The 19,661-nt window shown below is 38.9% G+C and overlaps 1 protein-coding gene across 1 annotated transcript in view; it reads left to right on the top strand.

Moving 5' to 3' along the window:
* PLCE1 (phospholipase C epsilon 1) overlaps positions 1-19,661 on the top strand; it is a 373,498-nt gene that overhangs the window by 299,703 nt on the left and 54,134 nt on the right. Inside the window, exons 17-19 of the mRNA XM_077125401.1 lie at positions 69-176; positions 1,324-1,440; positions 4,092-4,250. Of these exons, the coding sequence (XP_076981516.1) occupies positions 69-176; positions 1,324-1,440; positions 4,092-4,250 (384 nt within the window). The remainder of the gene's footprint in view (positions 1-68; positions 177-1,323; positions 1,441-4,091; positions 4,251-19,661) is intronic.

Here is a 19,661-nt window from a genome sequence, read left to right as displayed (position 1 = left end):
TGCTGGGTTTATTAAGACTTTATCTCCAGGTGCTCATGTGGGGTTGGACTCACTCATTAATCATACAGGTCCTTCTGCAAGGCTGTAGGAGTGTGGAGTTGGACTGCTGGGATGGAGATGATGGAATGCCAATCATTTATCATGGACATACACTGACAACCAAGATCCCCTTCAAGGTAATGCTTCCTAACTTTCTTTAAATCAAATCACAAAGAGGTATTGTCTTCATTAATCATTTAAATCAATGACTTTACCAAATTACACCAGGGGATCATATCCTGGGTCTGGAGACTTCCCAAAATCATTAGTAATACTGAGTGGAATTACATATGTTCATTTTTCAGAGAGTTGATCTAGAAGTCTCATTAGATTCTGATTCAACCAAAGTTTGACACCTGTCACCTTCAATTAGTTATCAGGCAATGTTACTGCAATTTTTAAGACAACATTTAAAAGGCAGGGGCTTTGATGTGAATTAAAAGTCATTTATCCTGGTGTCCTCCTGACAAAGGCAAGCATCAGAGGTGTTAGGATATGATTATATATATAATATTATAAAGAGTGCAGCATTGTAAAGTAATGAGAATTGGTTGTACATGGGAACACTGGTGATCCAGGAAGACCAGTCTCATTAGATTACCATTTAAAGTTCTTGGTAGCTAATTAGTTCAGCAGTGCAGTTACAGTCCTCATTCAGAGGGCCTTAGGCTACATAAAATCATTTTTCTCTGAAGTGTGGCCAGCCTGGGAAGAAATATTATTTCTGTCTTATTTGTGGAGGTGGTGGCTAAAGCACATTTCCCTTTAACTCATTTTTTCTGTTCAACCCTCTTAAAACTCTTGTATTTTACATTGGGGGCAAAAGGGGTTCCTGTGCTTACATATACATGTAATATAAACAGATGTCTTATTGCCACAGATAGATTATAAATTCCTTGAAGGTAGGACAGTGTCTTATCCCCCATTATGTTTGATACTGTAACTAAAACAGTGTATTTTATATACCATATACTTATTTTACATACCACATACTCAACATATATATTGATTTGTTAAATTCTTCATGCTGATAGCTATTCCTTGTAGTATGTGAACAAAACTCAATATGAACAGTTTAGTGTCTTTATAGAAAATAGTCATATCCTCTTGCTTTATTTGAAAATGTAACTGAATGATTTTTATACATTTGAAAAGAGAAAAACGTCCTGTGGCCAGAGTTGGCTACGTACAACAATTTCGATGCTTTCTGTGGCTCCAAACAAGTTGCCTTCTGATCACCCTGGTCAGATGTCAGGCTCTAATGGACTGCTTTGGCTATCGCAGGAAGTGGTTGAAGCCATTGATCGCAATGCCTTCATCAACTCTGACCTGCCAATCATCATATCGATTGAGAACCATTGTTCACTGCCTCAGCAACGAAAAATGGCAGAAATTTTCAAGGTAAGCTCTCAGCTAAGAGGCTGGATGATATCTTAGTCCTTGTTGAAAACTGTGGTTGAGTTTTATATGCAACCACCCTGGATCACATCACAGCTACACCTCAGCCCTGAAGTACATGTGGTTTTGGAGCCCCCAGGTCTGAGAACTGAGGCTGCCCTGGGAGCTCAGCTTTCTCTTGAATGGTACAGTTTTCTCAGCCAGAAAGATATAAGCAATGTTCTGTAATCCTCAGGTCCTTTCCAGAAAGCCTTAGAAGGTAAGAACAGATCAGCTCTCCAAGAAGAGTCTAACATTTCTGGCACCATGAGTCAGAGATGCCAGGATGTCATCTGTCACGTGCTTATGGAAAGACTGAAAAGTTCCCAGGGCAAATAAGTTCAATCTTTTTGTGGCTTATGCTACAGATGTCCAGATACAGGGATCCAAGTGAGCAAGAGCTTACACTGGCCAGAACAGTTGCTGTGTTAACAGTTGGCCCTTCTTTATATAAGGGAACTAAAATGTAGCGAGATTAGGGATGGATATTCCATTATGTTTTTCCCTTCTTCCAGTGGCACTGACGTTTATGGAAACATGGCTCTCAGTGGGAAGGAAGGGTGCTGTCAGAGAGCCATGTCCCCTAATGCCAGCAAAACAGATTTTCTTTTCATATTTCCTTTCCTTTGCTATCATTGAAAATAATGGTCTCTAAACTTTTTTGATTGTATACCCCATCAATAAATATTTCAGCATGTATTCCTATTGTACATTTATTGACTTATTTATAAATGTTACGTGTGTCTTAGCAACATATTTTATGCATTAATGAAAATATGTAAAAATGGAAAGTAAAAGAACGAGAATGACATAGAAAGAATGAAGTAAAATATATTTTTAAAATACTGCTATGTATTAATGGTACAAAAGCCCTATTTACTACCATCAAATATAATAAAATTAAATTTATTATTATCTAAATTTTTAATGGGAGTAATGTGATTGAATATGGCTCATTATTATTATTTTTTTTAATTTTTTTTTCCTACGGCTCATTATTTTTTAAATAAACTTTGTCATCAATGACTTGGATATCTGGCTTTAAGTTTAGTTTATTTTTTCAGTATTTGGTTTTAATAGCTACAGTAGCTGAAAAAGATGTATTACAAAGATTCCAGCAGAAAAGGGGTGTTACTAACTGCACTTCCTAAATTGTGATACTCATTTCTGAATGATACTAAGATTTTGGTTGAAACTTGGTTAGAAGACTTGTATGTTTCCAGATGTCAGTCAGTTTTACTTAGAAACTTATTAAAAAGTGTTGCCTTTTATATTTTTAGTAAATGAGTTCAAAAATTTGGAAGACTTTTTAACAGTTAGGAAATCTGTTTCCAAGTTTCTTGCACATGCATAAGTAAGCGTTTTATAAGTTACACACATCCTTTTCTACAACCCATTCATGTAACAGTAGAAATATTTCCTGACATCTGTTTTTAAAGTACTCTTTCTATAATACAAACATTGTCTAAATAGTGATTAATTTATCACTCACTGTTATAATTTAATCCTTACTCTATAGGAAGGGATTAATGTGATTTTGTTATATTATTTTTATTATCTGGCAAAAATATACTGTGACTACTCACTTGTCAATACAAAAGAAATCAGAAATTTTAGAATGCTTTTTTCCTTAATAAAAATGCATACCTTAGAGTTACTCCTTTAAGTACTTTATTGTGATTTAAAGTGTGAACTTCTATATATAAAGATTTTCATGGTTCCTCTTCATTTCATTATAAAGTATTTATAAGAAAAGTCTTATTTTTATGAGAGTAACCATACCTTGGTAAACTGGTAGCAAAAAAGGCTGACTCCTCCTTGTTCTTCAGGGAACCTCCTGAGCAGCACATAACAAGTGATGGGTAACAGACAGACTGGGAGAGGTGCCATTTTCAGTTTGAACATGAAACACTAATAAACTCAATTTTTTAATTAAAAAATAACTAGAGAGTGGTGCAGTGGTGGCTTAGTGGCAGAATTCTCACCTGCCATGCTGGAGATGTGGCTTCGTTTCCCAGTGCCTGCCCATGTAAAAAATAAATAAATAAATGACTAGAGATAAAAATTGTCATTTTTCCCATTCTCACCTCAATAGATCATTCTGTGCCTATCTCCCTCACGCCCATTGAGGGACACTCATTCCTTTTTGGAGCCCAATGCTCAGAAAACCTTTGCCAGAATGGTATCTGCAGTTTTTTTATACTAACCAAGGGTAAATTTTCCTTAATATATTTGATTTTTGTCCCCACTCCTTATCCCCTACAAGGCTTCCTGTCCTTTCACTTTTCACCCATATCTGGTGGAAGGGACCATATTCTACAAACCATACCTTCTAACTCAGTCTGTTTTCTTCTTTAGTACATCAGATCTCAAAGCATTTTCCTAAATAGTTAGAGCTGGCCCCAACTGGAGAATGGCCTAGCCTCTCCTCCTGTCCTTCTAACAATCTTCCTTCCAGAAGGAAGTCAGACTCTATGGGGAAAAACCACAGCAACATCTTTCTTAGTTCTCCTCCTAGATATTTTTAAAAATTCAACTGTGCTGAAATATCTATTTGAATAACTCAAGTATAGGTAAAAGGCATTGAATGTTTGTCTTTCCTTTATTCTTTTTAGACTGTGTTTGGAGAAAAGCTGGTGACTAAATTCTTATTTGAGAGTGATTTCTCAGATGACCCAATGCTTCCCTCACCTGACCAACTCAGGAGGAAAGTGCTCCTTAAAAACAAGAAGCTAAAAGCCCATCAAACACCAGTGGATATCTTAAAGCAAAAGGTACTGTACTCTTGTTAAAGAAATTATGAATATGCTGTGTGACCAGAACAGAGAAATTAATGCCATTCTAACCTTTAAGATGACCTGCTGGGTAGCCAGTTTTTGAAGACTGAGTTTCCTTGGATAATATGTTGATTTTTGGCTTTTCATTTCATAACTCAATAATACTGTCACTAAACTCCCCTAAAATTTTATTTTATGAAATTTATTTCTCACACAGAATGTGCCTCCATTATTTAATTTATTCTGAGTGGGATAATGTGTGACTGTTGTGTTTTTTTTTTTTATACAAAGTGAGACTTTATTAAATGCTTTATATTAAATGGTTTTAGAGTTATATAATTCAAATTCATAAGAAAAGCCACCAAGTTTCACCAGAATGCAGGAAGCCCCAGGGTCACCAGTACCCTGCTCTAGGGTCTTGTCCTGTCTCTGCCCATATGGCTTTCAGCTGGCATTTATGTGTGGTCAGTACCAGCAGCATCCCTGCCTGGGTGCTAGGTCTGAACTGGCAAGATATGTGGGGGGTGGAGGTGGGAAGTGGTGAAAAGTTGCTATGCTCTTGTCATCTGAATAAGCAACAAACCATGTCTGCCAGATTTTGATGGCAAAAATATCCAGGAGTCTGGATTAGGAGATGTCAGTAGAGGTAGGCCCCCGTTTTTATTCAGAGGTCTTTGTTCGATTAGAGAAAAACAGGATTCATCATGAGGAGCCTTCCTTAATACAGTTCTAGCCACTCATGGATAGTAGAAATGCCTTCCAGGCTGTGGAGCTAAATTCCAGCTATTTTGGTTTTTGGTGGTATTGGAAGCCCTGCTTTCCTCCCTCCCTCCTTTCCTCTCTCCTTCCTTTCCTTCATTCCTTTTTCTCTTCTTATAAGCTGCTCGTCAGACACTTTTAAATCAAAAGGCCAAGCAGGCTGCTTTCATTGAGAGTTTGGTTATTCTTTTTTGGACCAGTCATGTGAGGGTATTTCAGGGTCTGGTGGCAGTCTCCCCACCTGTTCCCCCAACCCCAAGGTGGGTATCCTCTCAAGGGTTCCCTGGATTTTTTTTTTTTTATTAACGGAAAGAAAAAAAAAAAGAAATTAACACAACATTTAGAAATCATACCATTCTACATATGCACTCAGTAATTCTTAACATCATCACATAGATGCATGATCATCGTTTCTTAGTACATTTGCATCGGTTTAGAGGAACTAGCAACACAACAGAAAAAGCTATAAAATCTTAATATAGAGAAAAGAAATAAAAGTAGTAATAATAGTAAAAAAAAAAAAAACCCTATAGCTCAGATGCAGCTTCATTCAGTGTTTTAACAAGATTACTTTACAATTAGGTATTATTGTGCTGTCCATTTTTGAGTTTTTGTATCTAGTCCTGTTGCACAGTCTGTATCCCTTCAACTCCAATTGCCCATTATCTTACCCTGTTTCTACCTCCTGCTGGACTCTGTTACCAATGACATATTCCAAATTTATTCTCGAATGTCTGTTCACATCAGTGGGACCATACAGTATTTGTCCTTTAGTTTTTGGCTAGACTCACTCAGCATAATGTTCTCTAGGTCCATCCATGTTATTACATGCTTCATAAGTTTATCCTGTCTTAAAGCTGCATAGTATTCCATCGTATGTATATACCACAATTTGTTTAGCCACTCTTCTGTTGATGGAGATTTCGGCTGTTTCCATCTCTTTGCAATTGTAAATAACGCTGCTATAAACATTGGTGTGCAAATGTCCGTTTGTGTCTTTGCCCTTAAGTCCTTTGAGTATATTCCCAGCAATGGTATTGCTGGGTCGTATGGCAATTCTATATTCAGCTTTTTGAGGAACCGCCAAACTGCCTTCCACAGTGGTTGCACCATTTGACATTCCCACCAACAGTGGATAAGTGTGCCTCTTTCTCCGCATCCTCTCCAACACTTGTCATTTTCTGTTTTGTTGATAATGGCCACTCTGGTGAGTGTGAGATGATATCTCATTGTGGTTTTGATTTGCATTTCTCTAATGGCCAGGGACATTGAGCATCTCTTCATGTGCCTTTTGGCCATTTGTATTTCCTCTTCTGATAGGTGTCTGTTCAAGTCTTTTCCCCATTTTGTAATTGGGTTGGCTGTCTTTTTGTTGTTGAGTTGAACAATCTCTTTATAAATTCTGGATACTAGACCTTTATCTGATATATCATTTTGAAATATTGTCTCCCATTGTGTAGGCTGTCTTTCTACTTTCTTGATGAAGTTCTTTGATGCACAAAAGTGTTTAATTTTGAGGGGCTCCCATTTATTTATTTCCTTCTTCAGTGTTCTTGCTTTAGGTTTAAGGTCCATAAAACTGCCTCCAGTTGTAAGATCCATAAGATATCTCCCAACATTTTCCTCTAACTGTTTTATGGTCTTAGACCTAATGTTTAGATCTTTGATCCACTTTGAGTTAACTTTTGTATAGGGTGTGAGAGATGGGTCTTCTTTCATTCTTTTGCATATGGATATCCAGTTCTCTAGGCGCCATTTATTGAAGAGACTGTTCTGTCCCAGGTGAGTTGGCTTGACTGCCTTATCAAAGATCAAATGTCCATAGATGAGAGGGTCTATATCTGAGCACTCTATTCGATTCCATTGGTCGATATATCTATCTTTATGCCAATACCATGCTGTTTTGACCACTGTGGCTTCATAATATGCCTTAAAGTCCGGCATCGCTAGACCTCCAGCTTCGTTTTTTTTCCTCAAGATGTTTTTAGCAATTCGGGGCACCCTGCCCTTCCAGATAAATTTGCTTATTGGTTTTTCTAATTCTGAAAAATAAGTTGTTGGGATTTTGATTGGTATTGCATTGAATCTGTAAATCAATTTAGGTAGGATTGACATCTTAACTATATTTAGTCTTCCAATCCATGAACACAGTATGCCCTTCCATCTATTTAGGTCTTCTGTGATTTCTTTTAACAGTTTTTTGTAGTTTTCTTTGTATAGGTTTTTTGTCTCTTTAGTTAAATTTATTCCTAGGTATTTTATTCTTTTAGTTGCAATTGTAAATGGGATTCGTTTCTTGATTTCCCCCTCAGCTTGTTCATTACTAGTGTATAGAAATGCTACAGATTTTTGAATGTTGATCTTGTAACCTGCTACTTTGCTGTACTCATTTATTAGCTCTAGTAGTTTTGTTGTGGATTTTTCCGGGTTTTCGACGTATAGTATCATATCGTCTGCAAACAGTGATAGCTTTACTTCTTCCTTTCCAATTTTGATGCCTTGTATTTCTTTTTCTTGTCTAATTTCTCTGGCTAGAACCTTCAACACAATGTTGAATAATAGTGGTGATAGTGGACATCCTTGTCTTGTTCCTGATCTTAGGGGGAAAGTTTTCAATTTTTCCCCATTGAGGATGATATTAGCTGTGGGTTTTTCATATATTCCCTCTATCATTTTAAGGAAGTTCCCTTGTATTCCTATCTTTTGAAGTGTTTTCAACAGGAAAGGATGTTGAATCTTGTCAAATGCCTTCTCTGCATCAATTGAGATGATCATGTGATTTTTCTGCTTTGATTTGTTGATATGGTGTATTACATTAATTGATTTTCTTATGTTGAACCATCCTTGCATACCTGGGATGAATCCTACTTGGTCATGATGTATAATTCTTTTAATGTGTTGTTGGATACGATTTGCTAGAATTTTATTGAGGATTTTTGCATCTATATTCGTTAGAGAGATTGGTCTGTAGTTTTCTTTTTTTGTAATATCTTTGCCTGGTTTTGGTATGAGGGTGATGTTGGCTTCATAGAATGAATTAGGTAGTTTTCCCTCCACTTCGATTTTTTTGAAAAGTTTGAGGAGAGTTGGTACTAATTCTTTCTGGAATGTTTGATAGAATTCACATGTGAAGCCGTCTGGTCCTGGATTTTTCTTTTTAGGGAGCTTTTGAATAACTAATTCAATCTCTTTACTTGTGATTGGTTTGTTGAGGTCATCTATTTCTTCTTGAGTCAAAGTTGGTTGTTCATGTCTTTCCAGGAACCCATCCATTTCATCTAAATTGTTGTATTTATTAGTGTAAAGTTGTTCATAGTATCCTGTTATTACCTCCTTTATTTCTGTGAGGTCAGTAGTTATGTCTCCTCTTCCATTTCTGATCTTATTTATTTGCATCCTCTCTCTTCTTCTTTTTGTCAATCTTGCTAAGGGCCCATCAATCTTATTGATTTTCTCATAGAACCAACTTCTGGTCTTATTGATTTTCTCTATTGTTTTCATGTTTTCAATTTCATTTATTTCTGCTCTAATCTTTGTTATTTCTTTCCTTTTGCTTGCTTTGGGATTAGTTTGCTGTTCTTTCTCCAGTTCTTCCAAGTGAACAGTTAATTCCTGCATTTTTGCCTTTTCTTCTTTTCTGATAAAGGCATTTAGGGCAATAAATTTCCCTCTTAGCACTGCCTTTGCTGCGTCCCATAAGTTTTGATATGTTGTGTTTTCATTTTCATTCACCTCGAGGTATTTACTAATTTCTCTTGCAATTTCTTCTTTGACCCACTCGTTCTTTAAGAGCGTGTTGTTGAGCCTCCATGTATGTGTGAATTTTCTGGCACTCCACCTATTATTGATTTCCAACTTCATTCCTTTATGATCCGAGAAAGTGTTGTGTATGATTTCAGTCTTTTTAAATTTGTTAAGACTTGCTTTGTGACCCAGCATATGGTCTATCTTTGCGAATGATCCATGAGCACTTGAGAAAAAGGTATATCCTGCTGTTGTGGGATGTAATGTCCTATAAATGTCTGTTAAGTCTAGCTCATTTATAGTAATATTCAGATTCTCTATTTCTTTATTGATCCTCTGTCTAGATGTTCTGTCCATTGATGAGAGTGGGGAATTGAAGTCTCCAACTATTATGGTATTTGTGTCTATTTCCCTTTTCAGTGTTTGCATTGTATTCCTCACGTATTTTGGGGCATTCTGGATCGGTGCATAAATATTTATGATTGTTATGTCTTCTTGTTTAATTGTTCCTTTTATTAGTATATAGTGTCCTTCTTTGTCTCTTTTAACTGTTTTACATTTGAAGTCTAACTTGTTGGATATTAGTATAGCCACTCCTGCTCTTTTCTGGTTGTTATTTGCATGAAATATCTTTTCCCAGCCTTTCACTTTCAACCTATGTTTATCTTTGGGTCTAAGATGTGTTTCCTGTAGACAGCATATAGAAGGATCCTGTTTTTTAATCCATTCTGCCAGTCTGTGTCTTTTGATTGGGGAATTCAGTCCATTAACATTTAGAGTTATTACTGTTTGGATAATATTTTCCTCTACCATTTTGCCTTTTGTATTATATATATCATATCTGACTTTCCTTCTTTCTACACTTTTCTCCATGTCTCTCTTTTCTGTCTTTTGGTTTCTGACTCTAGTGCTCCCTTTAGTATTTCTTGCAGAGCTGGTCTCTTGGTCACAAATTCTCTCAGTGACTTTTTGTCTGAGAATGTTTTAATTTCTCCCTCATTTTTGAAGGACAATTTTGCTGGATATAGGAGTCTTGGTTGGCAGTTTTTCTCTTTTAGTAACTTAAATATATCATCGCACTGTCTTCTAGCTTCCATGGTTTCTGCTGAGAAATCTACACATAGTCTTATTTGGTTTCCCTTGTGTGTGATGGATTGTTTTTCTCTTGCTGCTTTCAAGATCCTCTCTTTCTCTTTGACCTCTGACATTCTAACTAGTAAGTGTCTTGGGGAACGCCTATTTGGGTCTAATCTCTTTGGGGTGCGCTGCACTCCTTGGATCTGTAATTTTAGGTCTTTCATAAGAGTTGGGAAATTTTTAGTGATAATTTCTTCCATTAGTTTTTCTCCTCCTTTTCCCTTCTCTTCTCCTTCTGGGACACCCACAACACGTATATTTGTGCGATTCGCATTGTCCTTGAGTTCCCTGATACCCTGTTCAAATTTTTCCATTCTTTTCCGAATAGTTTCTGTTTCTTTTTGGAATTCAGATGTTCCATCCTCCAAATCACTAATTCTATCTTCTGTCTCTTTAAATCTATCATTGTAGGTATCCATTGTTTTTTCCATCTTTTCTACTTTATCCTTCACTTCCATAAGCTCTGTGATTTGTTTTTTCAGTTTTTCTATTTCTTCTTTTTGATCAGCCCATGTCTTCTTCATGTCCTCCCTCAATTTATCGATTTCATTTTTGAAGAGGTGTTCCATTTCTGTTCGTATATTCAGCATTAGTTGTTTCAGCTCCTGTATCTCATTTGAACTATTGGTTTGTTCCTTTGACTGGGCCATATTTTCAGTTTTCTGAGCGTGATCCATTATCTTCTGCTGGCGTCTGGGCATTTAGTCAGATTTCCCTGGGTGTTGGACCCCACAGGTTGAAAGATTTTTCTGTGAAAACTCTGGGTTCTGTTTTTCTTATCCTGCCCAGTAGGTGGTGCTCGTGGCACACTTTTGTCTACGGGTTCCACCAGTGAAAGTTGCTGTGGGTCCTTTAACTCTGGAAAACTCCCGCCGTAGGGGAGGTTCGGCAGCCGAAGCGTCTTGGAAGAGTGCCAGCCAGCCTGGGGGTCCGAACGCGGGGTGGGTCGCCGGCCGCTGCAGCACGGGAGAGCGCCCGACCGAATTTCCTAGTCGGCCCGGGGCCCCAAGCGTGGCGGGAGGGTGCCAGCTGTCGCAGTCCGGGAGAGTGCACTGTTCCCAGCCGGACCGGGGAGTCACGTGTTTGGAAGGGACCCCCCGGTCACCGTTCTCCGCAATCTGGGGATTTCCGACCCAACTCTCTCAGTTGGTCCGGGGGGCCTCTCATGGTGGGGGCGCCAGCCGCCGCGGCCCAAGGGGACCGCCTGCCCAATTCTGCCAGCTGGCCTGGGAAGGAGGAAGGGAGGGACTCCGGCCACTTGCCGTCCCGCCCAGGAAAGCCCGCGCCCCTCGGTGATCTCACCGGAGCTGGTTCTCCCAGACAGTCAGCTGTTCCAGGATGGGTACGCCGTCCCTTTGTTCTCCGTCGTGGGTCCGGTAGCTGCTCTGTATTGTCTCCACTCCCCCAGTAACTGTTCTGGAGGAGGAAAGGTGAGGGTGGCAAGGCTGTCGAGGCCGGTGGCAGAGGAGCCGGTGAAGGCAGAAGAGGGCACGGTGGTGGTTGGAGAGCCGCTGGAGCAGGAGGGGGAAGAGGGGAGAGGAGGGCGGGCGGGCTGGCTGCTGCGGGGCATGTGGGCGCCACGCGCCGGGCCGGCGGACAAAGAGGGGAGAGGAGGGCGGGCAGGCCAGCTGCTGAGGGGTGTGTGGGCGCCGCACACTGGGCCGGCGGACAAAGAGGGGAGAGGAGGGCGGGCGGGCGTTGACTGTTGTGTTTTGAACAAGACTTCAGGGCTGCTGATCCCACCAACGGTTCCTATAGTTCCCTGTAGTGAGAGCCCCCTTCAGGGCGAGTGCTTAGACCTGGAGCTGTGACTCTTGAAGTCTGTAATGGTACCCCAGTAGCAGTAGCCCTGTGACTCAGCATGGAAACTGCTACAGTTTATCACTGCAACGCATGGACCCCAAGAGCCTCCCACACTGTCTCGCCCAAAAAGTTCTACACCCAAAGTACCTCCAACCCATTTATGCAGGAGGTTCCACAGCCCAAGCATCCCTGCAAAAGTCCAAGTCCCGAACCACTGCATCTATATGCCAGTTTAAACCTACTTATCCCACAGAATGATAGTTTCCAAGACTATTTGGAAATAGGATGCCACTGTTAACCATAAAAAGTCAATTTTGAAAAAAAAAAAAAAAGCCAATTTTGAAACTGGAACAATCAAGAATCAGGAATCCCTCAGCACCATGCAGGGGTAGAATGATGTATTTCCATGAGCAGGGACAGTCCAGAGCTTAAACTAGGTCATAGTCTGTAGCTTTTTATTTCTCTCTGTGCCATGACCTCAAAGCTTCCGGGGCCTAACCTAGTCTTGTTTTAGTGGTTTTCAGAGACTGGAGAATTCAGAAGGATTCTTTGAGCCCAAGAAATATGGACCCTTTGTCCTAAGTCATAAATAGAAGATGTTAAGTCAAATTGAATCAAGTGTCCAGTTTGACCCAGTTGAGTAATCAATTTGGAACAATCATTAAATTTTCTTCAAGCTCTAATTTACTCTTGAGTTATTCAGAGTTTAAAGCCTGAATGACATGTAGCACTGTGTTGGAGAAAGAGTATTACACCGCAATTCTAGCCACTGACTCTGTTACAAATCAGCATGTGGCCCTGGGACATTCAATCTTACTGGTCCTCCATTATTACTTCCTCTGTAAAATGGAGGTGTTAATGTAACTTGTCTCTAAGAAGCCTACTGACACTAAAATCTCACAAAATCTCTCCCAATATGAATCATGGAACCTGTCACAATTGCAAAGTACTTGTAAACATTATTATCCCACTTCTCAGTTTTCATTTCCAGTGTTTTTTGCCACTGTAGAACATTACCACTTCTCTGAGGGGACTCTTAGAGCATCTCATCATCTGCAATTCCAGTAAGTACCAGGAAGTTCCCAGATTGTCCCACTCAGATGCAATGGGATTCAGTGGGTTGGAGGAGAGGGGGCAATTTAATGGCTTGTGTTAAATCACCTACTGATCTCAGTGACTCACAGAAAGTCCAGATTCTTTCAGGTGCCCTCTGGGCAGGGAAGGGAGAAGGTAAGACCTGAGGTTCCATCATCTTTAGACTTACTCTCAGCAGAAAAGCAGATATTTCAAGAAAGGACCCCAAACCAGTGCAGTCTAACAGATTACTACTGATCAGATTTGCCCTAAATGGAGAGGCTCAGGATTGTCATGAATCCTCTATGCCTGTGGCCTTCAAACCTTTTTTGGCCAAGTATCCCTTGAAATAATTTTCTATAACTATTTACCTCTCTCATACATTCTTTTTCCTCTCAGACATTTTTTAAGTTAACACTGAAAAGCTTACCCTAAGTTTAAATAGTTGCAAAGGATATATTTTCTAACATTATTTATTATGTATATGCTTTAAGCATATTTTCTTCAAAATCTTTAATGACCATCTCGATTTTTAATTCTAATTCCAAGATAGATAGAGGAATGCTTGGACGGATGGGATGGATGGGATGGATAGATGGAAGGATGGATGGATACATGGATGCATGGATGCATGGATGCATGGATGGATGGATTGAACAAATAATCAGTCAATCAGTTTTCTCAAGACTCTCCCTCAGGAACTCTACATGCTTTTGCTGCCTATGATGCTTTTCACCTCGTTTCATGTGTCATATATTAAGATTACTGATGGATGATATCTATGCCTTCTCTTTTGTGAAGTAGGTGAACAACATTTGTAAAAAGTAGGTAGAAAGGGAGTACCAGCCGACTGTAGCTTGGTTTTTTTAAAAGAGCACACATAGATGTTGAAGATCTAGAAACTGATTCCTTTAAAAGTATATGAACTTGCATATCCCTTGAAGTCTTTGTGTACCTTCAATGTTTACATTTCCCAATATGAAGATCACACATGGCTTTAGACCAAGAGTTGTAAACTCAACCACATTTAGGGGCAGGAAAAAAGCATCATTATGAGAAGCCAGCTAGATATATGATGGTAGGAAGTGGTGAGGATGGGTATGGAATGCACATGCCCACGTGAATGAGAAGATCTAATTTAAACCTTCAAGTCTGGCCCAGAAATGAAGTCATCCCAGAGGGTCACTAGTTTGATACTTCTTACTAGGCCTACCTTTGCCCAGATCTGCAATTTCAGAGCTGCTCCAGAAGGCCAGGCATTTGCTTGTGTTCCAGAGGTCACAAGACCCATGTGGATGGGCTTTAGTTATGAAGTCATTTGATAAAATGTTAGCATGTATACTCTCGTGCCTAACCCTCTGCAAATGTTGCATCATGACCCAGCAATGGGCACTTTCTATTCTAAGGACTCTTCCTTCATGTTTGTTCATTCGTTTTATCCAGGAACTACTGCTCCCTACATAGATATAAGTAGATAAGTAGATACAACTGCCTGGTGCAGTATTAATTAAGCCTACCCCTGTAGCCTTATAGATATTTGAGATATATTGAAATGTTCTTATAGCTATTGCATTGCCATTCTTTGCATAGTAGTTTGCAGTGACTAGTGGTTACTTAGGAGACCTCTATTCCAATAATGAACAAATCATGTTGTTTTTGAAGTATTCTTTATTTTGAGCCCAAATCTTCCTTGCTGCCTCTCCTCATTGGCCCTGAATTTTCCCTCTGAAGCTGCACAAACTAATTTAATATCTAGAAAACTTGTATCTCTCCACTATCTTTTCTCTTCTCCATGCTAAGCATCTTTGTTTTGCCAACTTCCTCACAGGATATGGCTGCCAAGATTCTTCAATTTCCATTGGGAATATTTTGGGTATTCCTAAACTTATGTTTAGTCTTTCATTTGTCAATCTTCAGTTGTGATTTCCAAAGCTAAGTTCAATATTCCAGATAGAATCTGACTGTATGAGGACAGTGAAACCATCACCTCCCTTAATTTGTATTTTATACCTCAGTTAATGTAGCCTAGGACTACTCTCACTTTTTTTTTTTTTAACTTTTTTTATTGTATAATTTAGCAAATATACAAAGGAAGGAAGAAACAATAGTTTTCAAAGCACTCTTCAACAAGTAGTTACAGGACAGATCCCAGAGTTTGTCATGGGCTACCATACCATCCTCTCAGATTTTTCCTTCTAGCTGCTCCAGAACATTGGAGGCTAAAAGGAATAAATTTTTTTTCATCACAATCGGCTTTTTTTTCTTTTTTGTGAAAAAGAATGTATATACAAAAAAGTAATAAATTTCAAAGCACAGCGCAATAATCCATTGTAGAACAGATTTCAGAGTTTAGTATGGGTTACAATTCTACAATTTTAGGTTTTTACTTCTAGCTGCTCTAAGATACTGGAGACTAAAAGAAATATCGCTATAATGATTTAACAATCATACTCATTTGTTAAATCCTACCTTCTCTATATAACTCCACCATCACCTTTGATCTTTCTCCCACTCTTTAGGAGTATTTTGGCTATGCCCATTCTAACTTTTTCATATTGAAGAGGGCTGTCAATAATATGGGGTAGGGAGATGGATCTAGCTGATGTTCTGGAGAGGCTGCTAAGTTTCAGGACCTGTCTTCTTGTCCAGGGACTCATCTGGAGGTTATAGTTTTCTAGGAAGTTACCCTCGTGTGTAGAATCTTTGTAACATCTTATATATTGCCCTAGGTGTTCTTTAGATTTGGCTGGAATGGTTTTGGTTGGGGGTTGGCAAGTTGTGATAGGTAGCAATGTCTAACTGAAGCTTGTATAACAGTGACCTCCAAAGTAGGCTCTCGACTCTATTTGAACTCTCTCAGCCACTGATACCTACCTTATTTTTTACACATCTTTTCCCCCTTTTTTTTCAGGATGGCATTGTTAATCACATGGCACCAGGGCCAGAACCATCCCTAGGAGTCATGCCCCACACTTCCAGGGGGACTTTCACCCCTGGATGTCGTGTCCCACGTAGGGAGGAGGGCAATGATTTCACTTGCAGAGTTGGGCTTAGAGAGAGTGAGAACACAGCTGAGCAACCAAAAAGGTCCCAAAAGTAATTCTTAGGCATCCTTATAGGTGGGCTAAGCTTCTCCAATACATACATGAACTTCGCAAGAACAAGCCTCAAAATCAAAGCCTTGGCCTACTGATTTGGGTGTCCCTAATGTTTCACAGTATCAAGGCTTTCCCCGGTGGTAAATTTAATAGTTCCATATTTTTTCTCCCAACCCTTAAGGGACTTTGCCAATACTTTTTTTTTTTTTAAACTTTTTTATTGTATGGTGTAATATATATACAAAGCAATAGTTTTCAAAGCACTCTTCAGCAAGTGGTTACAGGACAGATCCCAGAGTTTGTCATGGGCTACCATATGATCCTCTCAGATTTTTTTCCTTCTAGCTTCTCCAGAATATAAAAGGCTTAAATATTTTTTATCATCACAATCGACTATTTTTCCCTCTTTGTGTGTGAAAAATAACATGTATACAAAAAAGCAATAAATTTCAAAGCATAGCACCACAATTACTTGTAGAACATATTTCAGAGTTTGACATGGGTTACAGTTCCACAATTTTAAGTTTTTACTTCTAGCTGCTCTAAGATACTGGAGACTAAAAGAGATATCAGTTTAATTCATATTCATTTGTTAAATCCTATCTTTAGTGTATAACTCCACCATCACCTTTGATCTTTACATCCCTCTCTTTAGGGGTGTTTGGGCTATGGCCATTCTAACTTTTTCATGTTGGTAGGGGCTATCACTAATATGGGGTAGGGAAATGAAACAATCTGATGTTCTGGAGAGATGGGCCCTCTAGGTTTCAGGACTTATCTGGACCAGGGACCCATCTGGAGGTTGTAGGTCTCTGGAAAGTTACTCTAGTGCATGGAACGCTTGTGGAATCCTATATACTGCCATAGGTGTTCTTTAGGATTGGCAGAATGGTCTTGGTTGGGGGTTGGCAAGTTATATATGGCAAGGTCTAACTGAAGCTTGCATAAGAGCAACCTCCAGTGTGGCCTCTCGGCTCTATTTGAACTCTCTCTATAGAGAGAATTCACTCTAATACTAATACTTTATTAGTTACACTTTCCCCCATTTTGGTCAGGATAGAATTCTTGATCCCACGGTGCCAGGTCAGGATTCATCCCTGGGGGGTCATCTCCCATGTCACCAGGGAGACTTTCACCCCTGGATATTATGTCCCACGTAGTGGGGAGGGCAATGATTTCACTTGCAGAATTGGGCCTAGAGAGAATGAGGCCACGTCCGAGTAACAACAGAGGTCCTCCAGAAGTAACTCTTAGGCATGCCTATAGATAGTCTAAGCTTCTCTGCTACCTACATAAGCTTCTCAAGAGTTAGCCTCAGACTGGAGAGAAGTGCCTGAAAATGTAGAGCTGTGTTTCAGTAGCCATATTTCTTGAAGATGATTGTATAATTATATAGCTTTCACAGTGTGACCATGTGATTGGGAAAACCTGGTGTCTGAAGCTCCTTTTGTCTACGGTATGGACAGATGAGTAAAAACATATGGATTAAAAATAAATAATAGGGGGAATAAATGTTAAAATAAATTTAGTAGATTGAAATGCTAGTAATAAATGAAAGGGAGTAATAAGGGATATAGATTTAAAAATAGGGGAAACAAAGGCTAAAATATATTGGGTAGATGGAAATACTAACATCAGTGAGAGGGAGGGGTAAAGGGTATGGTATGTATGAGGAGTTTTTTTCTCTTTTCTTTTTCTTTTCCTGAATTGATGCAAATGTTCCAGGAAATGATCATGGTGATGAATATAAAACTATGTGATGATTTGTAAGTTACTGATTATATACCAAGAATGGAATGATCATATGGTAAGAATGTTTGTGTCTGTGTGTTGTTGTGTTTAAAAATAAAATAAAATAAAAAATGGCCAGTAAACCAACAAGGAAAAAAAAAAAAGAGCTAGCCTCAAGATCAAGGGCATGGCTTATTGATTTGGTGCCCCTAAAGTTTGACACAGTATCAGGGGATTCCCTGATGGTAAAGTTTAATAGTTCCATATTCTTTCTCCAATCCCTCAAGGAACTTTGCCAGTACTTCTTGATTATCTGCTTAATATATTCTAGGATGTATCCAGGCATTACAATAATCTATACAGGATTAAAGGACCTCTTTCTTATTTTGAGCTCCCTGAATTTCAATTGTTCAAATGAGCTATACAGATAGGTTGAGTTAGATTACGCACTACAGAAAATGTGCTACAGAAAATTTCAGTTCCAAACCAAATAAACCTTTCTTCCTTTGGTCACAAAGAGTATGTGTGGTTCTAAAATATAGACACTGTCTTCCTTACTCCTGTGTTCTGAATTACCTTAACACCAACCTGATTAGCTTTTTTCTTATCTCTAAAAATCAGGTTATATATATAACAGCCTCTCAAAATCCAGAAATAATAATCACCACTCCAGGCTTAATGTTTCTGCTCTAAAAGCTTACAGCCTAGGCCCCTGTTTCCTTATAAGCATTTTCTAAAGATGACCATACCATTGTTGTTCTTTTATTCCAGGCTTATTTTGCCTCACCAAATGTTCCACATGTTCATTCACATCGTTGCATGCCTCACAACTTGGTTCCCTTTTGTAGCAGCACAACATTCGTTCATAAGTGTACACCATTGTTCACCAACCTACTTCTCAGTCAGTGCATCCTTCAGCCACTTGCTTTGATCAGGCATCATGTATAGTGCCCAAAGTGCCAATACTTTTTGATTATCTGCTTAATATATTCTAGGATGCATCCAGGCCTTAAGCTATACAGGATTAAAGGGCCTCATTCTTATTCTGGGCTCCCTGAATCGTGATTGTTTAAATGAGCTGTCTGGAATGGCTGAGTTAGATTATGTGCTACAGAAAATTTAGGTTCTGGACAAAATAAGCATTTCTTCCTTTGGCCTCAAAGAATAGGTGAGGTTCTAAAATATAGACAATGTCTTTCTTACCCTGTGTTCTGAATTACCTTAATCCTGCCCTGATCACCTTCATTCTTATCTCTGATTACCAGGTTATACATATATAAAACAGCCTCTAAAAATCCAGAAATAATAATTACCACTCCAGACTAAATGTGACTGCTACAAAAGCTTACAATCTAGGCCCCTATTTTCTTATAAGCATTTTCTAAATGAGATCATACAATAATTGCTGTTTTGTTTCTGGCTTATTTTGTCTTACCAAATGTCCCACAGGTTCATTCACATCATTGCATGCCTCACAACTTTATACCTTTTGTAGCAGCACAATATTCAATCATATGTAAACACCATCATTCACCAATTTACTTCTGAGTCAGTGTATCCTCTAGCCACCTGCATTCATTAGGCATCATGTATAATGTCCAAAGTCCACAGTCCAATGACACTCTCAATTTTAGATATGCTCTCACTTTTTAAAAATTCCTTATCACATATTGGGTCCATGTTAAGTTTGTGAAAAACAAAAAGAGTCCAGTTATTTTCCAATGGGCAGTTGTTATGCCCAGTCGCCCCAACTACCCAGGTTTGCAATTAATCTTACCCTTTAATGTACAGGAGCCTCGCATTGATCTCTGTTAAATTTGTTCTTCTTAATTTTGGAATGTTATTGCAGCCTACAAGATTCTTTGTGGATTTTTTTCAGTCATCCAATGTATTTATTAACAAGTTTCAAACTGTGTCTTTATCCCAAGTTGCCCAGCCAAGTATAGAACCCTGCGGATCTTCTAAAGAATTTGTAAAGAACTTCTAAAGAATTAGGTGATTATGTCCCCAGTCTGGTGCAGCCAAACTTTCTCCAGGGTCCACTTCAAACTCTTTATTTACA

This window comes from Tamandua tetradactyla, chromosome 13 (assembly GCF_023851605.1).
Source record: "Tamandua tetradactyla isolate mTamTet1 chromosome 13, mTamTet1.pri, whole genome shotgun sequence".
Taxonomy (NCBI): Eukaryota; Metazoa; Chordata; class Mammalia; order Pilosa; family Myrmecophagidae; genus Tamandua; species Tamandua tetradactyla.
Note: the sequence above shows the minus strand (reverse complement) of the source record. Positions and strands in the feature narration are given on the sequence as shown.